Source organism: Homarus americanus, unplaced genomic scaffold (assembly GCF_018991925.1).
Source record: "Homarus americanus isolate GMGI-L3 unplaced genomic scaffold, GMGI_Hamer_2.0 scaffold5382, whole genome shotgun sequence".
Classification (NCBI taxonomy): Eukaryota; Metazoa; Arthropoda; class Malacostraca; order Decapoda; family Nephropidae; genus Homarus; species Homarus americanus.
In genome coordinates this window covers 66,184-78,902 of record NW_024753571.1, presented here as the reverse complement: position 1 = coordinate 78,902, position 12,719 = coordinate 66,184, and the positions used below count along the sequence as shown (strand labels likewise).

The 12,719-nt window shown below is 39.1% G+C and overlaps 1 protein-coding gene across 1 annotated transcript in view; it reads left to right on the top strand.

Annotated features, from left to right (window-relative positions):
• LOC121855386 (U8-agatoxin-Ao1a-like) overlaps positions 1-9,805 on the top strand; it is a gene marked incomplete at its 5' end in the record, with an annotated part of 44,128 nt that extends 34,323 nt beyond the window's left edge. Inside the window, one exon of the mRNA XM_042350278.1 lies at positions 8,915-9,805. Coding sequence (XP_042206212.1) covers positions 8,915-9,053 — 139 coding nt within the window. The remainder of the gene's footprint in view (positions 1-8,914) is intronic.
• Positions 9,806-12,719: the final 2,914 nt, after the last annotated feature.

The following is a 12,719-nucleotide window of genomic DNA, read 5'->3' as shown; positions in this document are numbered from 1 at the left end:
TCTCTCATCTAATTGCAATCATCACCTCCACCTAATTCATGACTCCAACCAATGATTGTATTTCTCATAGACTCATTAATTAACAACTATCATGGGAATTAGAAATCTGTGTAGTTGATGGGAATGGATTAGAATTTGGAATTAATTCGATATGGGGTGTTGATTAAATATAGGAATTTATCTGGTGCGGGAATTGATATTTATACAAGAATAAATATTAAAGTGGAAATAAATGTTGTCATTGGAATTAATGCTGATATATAATAGGGGTAAATGTTGTAATGGAAATATATTTTACTCATGGGAAATAATCTTCTCCTGGGAATAATTACTCCCTTAAAAGCTTTCATGGGAATTAGTGACAGTTGGAGGAAATTAATGGACATCTGGTTTCTCTATCTGGAAAAGGCAGGCTGTGTAATGTTTTGGAAAGATAAGAGGCTATAATGGACCCAACCCTGACACACTGTCGTCCAACTAGACCCCAATTGAAATGGTTAGGATTGCAGGGAGCATATTCAACCTGGATGTGTTAGGTTGAGGTGTGTTAGGACTAGGGTGTGTTAGGGCTTGGGTGTGTGTTAGGACTAGGGTGTGTTAGGGTGGGGTGTGTTAGGACTAGGGTGTGTTAGGGTGGGGTGTGTTAGGGTGGGGTGTGTTAGGGCTGGGGTGTGTTAGGGCTGGGGTGTGTTAGGACTTGGGTGTGTTAGGGTGGGGTGTGTTAGTGCTGCAGTGTGTTAGGACTTAGGGTGTGTTAGGGTGGGGTGTGTTAGGGCTGGGGTGTGTTAGTGCTGCAGTGTGTTAGGACTTGGGTGTGTTAGGGTGGGGTGTGTTAGGGCTGGGGTGTGTTAGAGCTGGGGTGTGTTAGAGCTGGGGTGTGTTAGAGCTGGGGTGTGTTGTTAGAGCTGGGTGTGTTAAGAGGCTGGGGTGTGTGTTAGAGGCTGGGGTGTGTTAGAGCTGGGGTGTGTTAGAACTTGGGGTGTGTGTTGGGAGGCTGGGGTGTGTTAGCAGTAGTAAGGCTGAGGCCTGCTAGCATTGGAGACTTACTAGAACTTGGGCCTAAAAGTAGAAGGGTCTCTCATGTTTGGGCCTATCAGGACAGGGGCCTGGGGATGGGGTATACCACAGGGGCACAGGGTATACAAGGGCTGGGGTTTTACAAAGGAGCTGGGAGTTTACAAGGGCTGGGGTTTACAAGAGGCTGGGGTATACAAGGGCTGCAGGAGTTTTACAAAGGGCTACAGGGTTTACAAGGGCTGGGGTTTACACAAGGGGTGGGGTATGGGGCTACAGGAACACAGGGCTGGGGTTTTACAAGGGCTGGGGTTTACAAGGGGGGTGGGGTATACAAGGGGCTGGGGTTTACAAGGGCTGGGGTTTACAAGGGCTGGGGTTTACAAGGGCTGGGGCTTACAAGGGCTCCAGACTTAGGCCGCCTGAGTCTGGAGCCCATGTGACCTGCAGCCATTAAATGGCATTGTCAAGGTAGAGGGAAGGTGAACCACGGTACTGACGACTCTGGTAAACAACCACCAGGAGGGGAGGAACTGCTGCGTCAGGAGCAGAGATGGGTAAAGTACTGATATATATTTACTTGAATAAAAGTATTGTTACTGTTTAAAATTTTTGCTCAAGTGAAGGAAAGAGTACTCATAAAGAATGAATACTTGAGTAAAAGTTAAAGTTGGAAAAACTACAAAGTAAAGTATTGATAGTACAAACAGACAGTGAACGCGTTTTTCTTATTAAAAATCATCTGTGGCACAATTCGTCACACAGTCATTTGTTTAGCAGCAGCTGATATTCAATGGTGTTGTTTAAAAGATTTGCTCTTCCTGACGTGAGCAAGAGCCCAGCTGAACTAAACCGCTCGCATGCTGCAGAAGCAGGCAAGGGGTGTTTACCTTGAAAGAGATGCCTTCAAGATGGATGGGAACCTTTTAAAACATCCATACTGGCTGACATGTTAACCAGGTACTCGTTTAAGTCTCTGGTTTCATGGCTGGTGCAGTTCTTGACAGATGGAAATAAATCTTTTCATCCGACTTTTCTGAATAAGGCAACGGGTGATTTTTCAAGGTAAACGTGGCCACAGAGAGATGAATCTCGCGGTGTCAATACAGATTGCAATTGGTTGCTGTGTGTCCTGCTCCACACCATAGGAGACCCCACCGCTTGTGATTGGTTTCCTTAAGAGTAGTTGCGCTCTGATTGGTCAGTTGATATAAACAAAAGCTATCACCAAGGCAGCCACAAAGGTTTTCCCCATTGCACAAATGTAACGAGAGTTTCATAAAAAGAAACGTTGTGAAGTAAACTAGATATTTTATTCTTAATTTTACTTTAGTAAAAGTAAATAGTAAAACATTTATAGAATACTTGAGTAAATGTAGAGTACAAGCAAAGTTACTTGAGTATTGAAATGAAGTAAATGTACGTAACTACTCCCCATCCTTGGTCAGGAGGTCTCATTGCCTAGATGTCAGGAGAGGTGTTGTGCCTTCTCAATGTGTCGTATACTCACTGGTTTTTATGGGCTTGAGAGAGAGAGAGATATCCGTCCCACAAAGACAGGTCTTCGTGGCTGCAGCCTTCTAGTGTCAGCTGCTGAAACTGAACAGACGTTCTCTACGACATGCCCTGTAGTGTGAACAACTCAACGATCTACCCTGCTATTTCTTCGGACGAGCTTCATAAACTTGAATAAAACAAATTTGTTGCCTTCGAATACCGAAAAAAAATTATTTACTCTCAGTTTCCCTTGAGGATGGATAGTAGTGTCCAGATTATATATGTATACTGTATATTCACACTATAATACAGTCTATCTATCTGTGTACGTGTCTGTACGTTTCTGATGCATTTCCAAATTTGAAGTGCGAGTGACCTATGGGCTGGCCATGCACTCTCTCCTGCCTCTCCGCCTGGGCTACGCCGTTTAACTTCGTTAGTATATTATTTACACCCAAGACGAATTTAATTTCTCAGTTCTGTACACTGGATATAATGTAATAGCTTTTTTATGCGATCAAAATATAATTTGTGCAAATGAAAATGAGAGAGAAAGCAAGTCCTACACTCAATAACCCAAGTTTCTGGGGGCCAGAGACGAGATCAAGGAGTCTTCATGGATGTTAGATTTCACGCCTTCTCCTCCTCCAAGACATCCTTGAGACCTGAAGCTGCTTGTTCTGAACCTGAAGAACTCACGGTCTCCTTCACCTCGTAATGGATAATTTAGGATTCTTTGTTCTTGAAATTCATTAAAGTTAATTATCTGTAATGCTTTAAGAAAATTATTTATATACAGGTACAATCATTGTAGAAAAAAATAATGAATATGTATATGTTGTTCTTTATTGTTTATTAAAGACTAGCAGAAACATAACCCTCTGGGCGACTCATTCGCTAGGCCACATTGTCTCACTGTTCAGTCCCCAAAACTTCTTCCATCAATAGTTCATTAACGGTGTATGTAAGTTCCACCATGTTTTTCACTACAACGGTACAGCAAAGTATATTTTTTTAGCATTAAACTGTTATTATTTTCTTGTCTAATCATCACTACATATAACACCACCCATCATCATTACATATAACACCATCCATCATCTCTACATATATAACACCATCATCATCACTACATATAACACCACCCATCGGCATCACTACATGCAACACCACCCATCATCTACATATAACATCATCCATCATCACTACATATAACAACATCCATCATCACTACATATAACATCATCCATCATCACTACATATAACACCACCATCATCACTACATATAACACCATCCATCATCACTACATATAACAACATCATCATCACTACATATAACACCATCATCATCACTACATATAACACCACCCATCATCACTACATATAACACCATCCATCATCACTACACATAACACCACCTATCATCACTACATATGGCACCACCCATCATCACTACATATAACATCATCCATCATCACTACATATAACAAATCCATCATCCACTACATATAACACCATCATCATCACTACATATATACCATCATCACTACATATAACACCATCCATCATCACTACATATAACACCACCCATCATCACTACATATAACACCATCCATCATCACTACATATAACACCATCCATCATCACTACATATAACACCACCATCATCACTACATGTAACACCATCCCATCATCACTACATATAACACCATCCATCATCACTACATATAACACCACCCATCATCACTACATGTAACACCATCCATCATCACTACATATAACACCATCCATCATCACTACATATAACACCACCCATCATCACTACATGTAACACCATCCATCATCACTACATATAACACCATCCATCATCACTACAGATCGGTAAAGTAGTTTCCGAGATTATCGTGCCTGACACTCAAACAGACAGACAGACTTCTTTGTTTTATATAGATAGATTATTCTTCGTTGATTCTTTTTAATTCTGGAGCTGGAGTAAGGCGGCCTGTGCTCCTCCGCAACACAATCAATAACGGAGGATGTACTGTACGTAACTCATACATTATATAATGTATCTTCACTATGGCTTAGCACCCAGATCTCTGCTGTGCTCTTATGGTCAAGGTTATAGTTCTAAAGGTGGCACTATCTGGCATAAAGTGGCACTATCTGGCATAAAGTGGCACTCTCTCTCTATATCTTCCTTCTCTCTCCTCTAGTTCTCCCTAGTCTGTCTTTCTCTCTCCTCTTAAATCTATCTAACTATCTATCTATCTATCTATCTATCTATCTATCTATCTATCTATCTGTATATCTGTCTGTCTAACCCTCCATGTTCCTGTCTCTTTTTTTTATTAATTAAATAAAACTCTCAACAGTTGGTGTTTTTACCCACTAAGTACAGTATGTAAATAGATTTAAAACACACACACACACACATATTGGAAAATTATATATACAAGATACATGGTGGTCAAATAATTTTAGTAGGATGAAACATTTATTAAAAAAAATGAGTAAGAAAGAAGTATTTATTGGCTCCAGTTGAAAATATATATCCATCAGTCAGATCAATCAAGGCGGTCATTAAACAGAGTGATATTAAAGCACAATATTTACTTCATATACTGTAGGCACGATATGTATCACCTGACCTTAACTTTCAGGTGTTGTCGTCAATTTCCCCAGAGGCTAATTATATCAAATACCCATGTTAATAAGACCTTTGATAGCAATTAATATGGACAAACGAGTAAATTGCTTACAGTGTACCTTGTGATCTCCAGGTGACGCTTTGATCATCCCGTTTCCATTAATATCGAGATGTCAACCAATAGCAGCACTTCTATTTCCTCACTGCGTCTCTCCTCCAGTTGTCAAAGTCTCACACGCTGCAGTGTCTCACCTAACTAGAGACGTGAGATCGCTTCTAATTGGCTTACCTCCGCCAAGATTCGAGTACATATTCTCAGGTCTCGTAACTCAGTATTCTCTCCTCTAATTGAAAATCTCATCTCATTGCCTCCACTTAACATGGAAGGAAAAAAATGTCGCGAAATTGCACCTGGTTCTGTATAAACTCTTCTATATGCTTCTTCTTATCACAATTACGAGAACAAAATCGAGCTTGTCGTATTTTTAAGGTGTTCATTCTTGGTGAAGCTGGTGGACCCGACCCGGCGCTGGTGTAAGGGAGGAACAGGAATCATGTGACGTGTGGAGGCGGTGAGTCAAGGGAGGACGGTGGATGAAAAATAAGAAAGGGGAGAAGACGAAAGTTAAGGAGAGGGGAGAAAGAGGTGAATGAGTGGGGGAAGGGAAGGAGAGAGGGAGGGAAGAAAAGAGGTTTCAAAAGGAGAGAGAGGAAAGGAAGGAGAGAAAGGGGTTGGAAGAATAAAGAGAAAGGGATGAAGACCTGGAGAAAAGAAAATAAAGTGAGAGAGAGAGAGAGAGAGAGAGAGAGAGAGAGAGAGAGAGAGAGAGGTGGTGATCGTCTATCCTTGTCTCTCTCTCTTCCTTTATTTATTACCTTTCTTACTCCTCTCTTAAATTCCGCACTTGAAGACCACCAATCGTCTCTGGCTGTGTCTTTCTGTTCCACCTCTTCCAATTTATTTTACCTGGAGTCTTTCTGATTCGTCTTACTCTTTTCCTTTCATTTCTTTTATTATTCTTACTTTTTTCTGATATTTTCGTCTTTAAAGATTGATCAAAATATTATAAACAACATTTCTCCTTCTGTGTCATCTTCCTCCCTCTTTCATCCCAATCCTCTTCCTCCATATTTATCATCTCCAACACTCTCCTCCCCCCCTCCTTATTTTCACCCTTCATCTCCCCTCCTCTTTCTCCCCTCCTCTTTCTCCCCTCCCTTACCTTCTCTCCTTTTTCATATTCCTTCCCCTTACTTGTCCTATCTCCATTATCTTTCCCCTCTCTCAACTTCATTTCCCTTTTTTCTCTCCCCTTCTATCTCCCCTCCATTTACCTCTTTCCCCTCCCTCTACCTCTCCCTTCAATTCCCTCCTTTTAAATTTTTCTTCTCCCCTTTTCCTCCATTCCCTTTTCTCATTCTCTCCCTCCATGATAACTTTTATCTACTATACAGCTCCCTCCCTCCTTCCCTCCTTTCTTCCTTCCTCTCTATCCTCCCTCTCTCTCCCCTCCTCCTTCTCCCCTCACACCCTCCCATGATTGCGTCTATTCAGTATCCTATTACGGTCGCTTCCAAAATCCTCTCATTTACATAAAGACAAGAGAGAGAGAGAGAGAGAGAGAGAGAGAGAGAGAGAGAGAGAGAGAGAGAGAGAGAGAGAGAGAGAGAGAGAGAGAGAGTCTGTTTCTTATTCAGTAAAATTTTCGATATCAATAAAATTTTCAGTGTGTATTAGCCTTGTGAGTCCCCAATGATCGAAAATTTATTCAGTTTTACCTCCATCAAAGGAATTCCAAATAAGAACAAACCGTATTGGAGATCTTCCGTTCCTCTCACTAACTAAGTCAAGCTGTAGATTTCACCTCTATTTCCACATTCATGACCCTTGAAACTTAGTACAAGAATCTACGTGACCGGTAGCGTCGGAAGACATCCTGGGTTTTGATATTCATTGTAGGGGAAAGTTATCTGAATGGGGAATAAGTTGTTCTAGTCTGTCCTGAGATTGTACTGTACTGTTTCGGGGTTGAGGGAGTCGGAGGCTATCCTGGGTAATAAATGACTTCGGTAGATCCTTGAGAGAAAGAAAGGAGCGAGATATTTTTCATATATACCTTACAAATAGTTTTATTTCTAGTATTCATTGCGATCAAATTGGAAAATAAGGAGCATTTCCCTTGTCTTCCAGTAAAAATAAATATTTATATAACCTCAAGCGAGTTACGGTGTTGATGTTTATTTTAAAGAGAGAGACGGCAGCATTATGACGTGTTTACAAAGGGAGGATATTATATATGCTGGTGCCAGTTGGTTCGTTGCCTTCACAGAATATTGGGAAATCGATGCTTTATGAATTTACGTCATATGGGATCGTGGCGAAAATATTTTGTTGAGAGAGAGAGAGAGAGAGCACCTGACACCTGCTTCTATAACATTACACTGTTTATATTCCTATGTTTCTCTCGCTGTAAATATTTGTCTCTAATTTTCTTTTAGAGTAAGTGGTTGTTGCTTTCAATTAAGGAAGCGTCCCTCGTCACTGAGTAAAGGCTCGAGTAATGAGTAAATTAACCCCAGGGCAACACTTCAAAGCTTCTGAACTCAACTCGACAACCGGAAGGGAGGGAGGGAGGTGGGGGGGGGGTGGAGCGGGATGGGGACAGTAACAATACAGCATGAAATACTCTTAACGTATTATGGTTATGTATATGACTTTAGGTTCTTCACACACACACACACACACACACACACACACACACACACACGCACACAGGTGTTACTCCAAGTATCAACAGTAATTAGTATTCAAAGGTGCATGGAGGTCTCCAGATTTTATAATTTTGCATGATGGTAACATCGTGTAACATTAATAGTTTATTACAATTATACTGTCACTGCTCTAGTATTTAACATTATGTTGTTTTTAGATTAGACAAACTTTACTAAGTTATTTTGATTAGAATGTTAATGTTCAAGTTTCAAAACTAATTTATAAAGTTGTTTGATATAAATACTATTAAGTTCACGACTCATGCATCCCGATGTATTGTCAAAGTTGCCTGAGAGAGCCAGCTGGTGGCCAGGTCTGCTGTATGCAGTTTGCCTGAGAGAGCCAGCTGGCGGTCTGGTCTGCTGTATGCAGTTTGCCTGAGAGAGCCAGCTGGCGGCCTGGTCTGCTGTACGCAGTTTGCCTGAGAGAGCCAGCTGGGGCGGCCTGGTCTGCTGTACGCAGTTTGCATGCGTTCATCTGATTCACTGATGTTTATATTCTTACTCAGTCTTCTTAGTAATTTTCTTAAGATGTTTGTGATTTTTAACAATAGTTGAAAATTTCATATTTACGTTTTTATTATTTTTTAGACTAAAGTTTATTAGTCGAGGCAACTTTCGTGATACAACACTTCATTCACGTACTGTTATTATTGCCAATAGTCTTTAATTCCTCCTCCTCTCGGTCTCTCCTCTGCTAATGACAAGATAATTTCTCTGCATTTTGATCATATGACTTTCAGTTGTATAATGGATGTCTTACTTCTGTTTATTTAATATTTTTCCTTATATTTCAGGGAAAACCTGTAAGGTTGACCTTGAAGTCCTTCATCTATCCTTCACCCTCCTCCTTCCCCCTTCCTTCCTTCCTTAAACCCTCATCATTATCACTTCACCGTCATTCATTTCCATCATCACCAAACCCAAGTTCTACCTTTCTTATTGTCTGTTCAGACGTTCTTCCTACATCTACCTTTTTAGGAGGTCGTGCATCCGCCGTGGGGGAATGTGCGACCACCGCCCCAATGACTGCTGCTACAACTCCTCCTGCCGCTGCAACCTGTGGGGCACCAACTGCAGGTGCCAGCGTATGGGGATCTTCCAGCAGTGGGGGAAATAAATCTTCACCGCCATTTGTATCTGCCCAAGGTGACGTCGGGGACCTCACCGCACCTCGACTTCCCCTACTGTCGCGACTGTCTTCCTCCTTCTTGCAGCAGCGTCCCTCACCACAAGCTGTGACTTCTCCTTCAGCTAGTTCTCCTGCGTTGTTTCTTATCACCTTCCTTGTTCTCTATCATCTCCAGCTGGAACTACAACCATCATCACTTGATTCTTGTTACACTCACCAAAAGTTATCTCGTGTATACAGCAAGGAGAAATGAAATCAAGAGCCGTTTTTGTCCTAAGGGCGACACTTAAAAAAACTAAAACATATTATAATGTCTTTCCAATAATAAAAGTTTACCCTCCTCACGTTTTCTGTGACGGGGCTAGTCGAGGTCAGCGTAGCGTCTCTTCCTACCTAAGTGTTGGGTGTCATAAATATGTGGGTTCAGGTATATTAGCCTTGGTAACCTCCACTAAAAAGTGTTATACATGCATGTTCTTGGTTGTATATCGGTTGTGAGCTGTACTAACGGTGTGGGTATTCGTCATTGGCCGATCCCCTCCTCCAGCCACTTGAATTAGCCAATCACAATACCCATACTTCAAAGCCAGGATCTGATTGGGTATACTCCAGCCACATACCCTAATTAGGCCCTGGCTTGACATATCTACCTGTATCTTTTGAAAGTGAACAGAGTTTTAAAAACAGAGTGAATTATCGAATCATATGGTATATATACATAATAAAGTGTCTATGTGTAAGAGCCTTTTCTTTTTCATTAAACCCTTTACGAAAGAAATCATGGATATCAAACCTGGAAAATTTACAAACATATATTAACATGATTTAAAAAGTGAAAAGTTATGCAAACAGATTTCACGATATATAAAATGAAAGTAGACAAACATTGATTTACACGATATAAAAAAGTGTAAAATAGCCAAACATATTTCCATGACAGGTGAAGAAATAACTCATCCAGAAATATTTGATACCCCGGCCACCAGAGAACTCCTCTGTATTAACTCATTATTTACTGTCAAATTTTTTCTTTTTTTTTTTCATTCCCAAAACAGATTGGAAATATATTCACTAAAGCAGAAAGCAATCATGGGTAGCAGACACCAGAACTACTGATGTAATTACTCACAAACATACCTCACAAATTTATGTATTAAAATAACAAATATTTTCGGAAATTATATAAACACACACATTTATACAGTATATAGAAACAGACACATTAATACAGTATATAGAAGCAGACACACATTCATACAGTATATAGAAACAGACAAACATTCATACAGTATATAGAAGCAGACACACATTCATACAGTATATAGAAGCAGACACACACATTCATACAGTATATAGAAACAGACAAACATTCATACAGTATATAGAAGCCGACACACATTCATACAGTATATAAAAACAGACAAACATTCATACAGTATATAGAAGCAGACACACATTAATACAGTATATAGAAGCAGACACACACATTCATACAGTATATAGAAACAGACAAACATTCATACAGTATATAGAAGTAGAAACACAGTCATACAGTATATAGAAGCCGACACACACATTCATACAGTATATAGATGCAGACACACATTCATACAGTATGTAAAAACAGACACACATTCATACAGTATATAGAAGCAGACACACATTCATACAGTATATAGATGCAGACACACATCCATACAGGATATAGAAGCAGATACACATTCATACAGTATATAGAAGCAGACACACATTCATACAGTATATAGATGCAGACACACATCCATACAGGATATAGAAGCAGATACACATTCATACAGTATATGGAAGTAGACACACATTCATACAGTATATAGAAGCAGACACACATTCATACAGTATATAGAAGCAGACACACATTCATACAGTATATAGAAGAAGACACATTCAAACAGTATATAGAAGCAGACACACATTCATACAGTATATAGAAGAAGACACACATTCATACACTATAAAAATAGACACATTCATACAGTATATAGAAGCAGACACACATTCATACAGTATATAGAAGCAGACACACATTCATACAGTATATAGAAGAAGACACACATTCATACAGTATATAAAACAGACACACATTCATACAGTATATAGAAGCAGACACACATTCATACAGTATATAGAAACAGACACACATTCATACAGTATATAGAAGCAGACACACATTCATACAGTATATAGAAGCAGACACACATTCATACAGTATATAGAAGCAGACACACATTCATACAGTATATAGATGCAGACACACATTCATACAGCATATAGAAGCCGACACACATTCATACAGTATATAGAAGCAGACACACATTCATACAGTATATAGAAGCAGACACACATTCATACAGCATATAGAAGCAGACACACATTCATACAGTATATAGAAGAAGACACACATTCATACAGTATATAAAAACAGACACACATTCTTACAGTATATAAAAACAGACACACATTCATACAGTATATAAAAACAGACACACATTCTTACAGTATATAAAAACAGACACACATTCTTACAGCATATAAAAACAGACACACATTCATACAGTATATAGAAGCAGACACACATTCATATAATATACAGATGCAGACACACATTCATACAGTATATAGACGCAGACACACATTCATACAGTATATAGAAGCAGACACACATTCATACAGTATATAGAAGCAGACACACATTGATACAGTATATAGAAGCAGACACACATTCATACAGTATATAGATGCAGACACACATTCATATAGTATAAAAATAGACACATTCATACAGTATATAGAAGGAGACACACATTCATACAGTATAAAAATAGACACATTCATACAGTATATAGAAGGAGACACACATTCATACAGTATAAAAATAGACACATTCATACAGTATATAGAAGCAGACACACATTCATACAGTATATAAAAACAGACACACATTCATACAGTATATAGAAACAGACACACATTCATACAGTATATATAAAAACAGACACACATTCATATAGTATATAAAACAGGCACATTCTATATAAAAGCAGGCTATTCACCTTACAGTATATAGAAGCAGACACACATTCATACAGTATACAAAAACAGACACACATTCATACAGTATATAGAAGCAGATACACATTCATACAGTATATAGAAGCAGACACACATTCATACAGTATATAGATGCAGACACACATTCATACAGCATATAGAAGCCGACACACATTCATACAGTATATAGAAGCAGATACACATTCATACAGTATATAGAAGCAGACACACATTCATACAGTATATAGATGCAGACACACATTCATACAGCATATAGACGCCGACACACATTCATACAGTATATAGAAGCAGACACACATTCATACAGTATATAGAAGCAGACACACATTCATACAGCATATAGAAGCAGACACACATTCATACAGTATATAGAAGAAGACACACATTCATACAGTATATAAAAACAGACACACATTCTTACAGTATATAAAAACAGACACACATTCATACAGTATATAAAAACAGACACACATTCTTACAGCATATAAAAACAGACACACATTCATACAGTATATAGAAGCAGACACACATTCATACAGTATATAG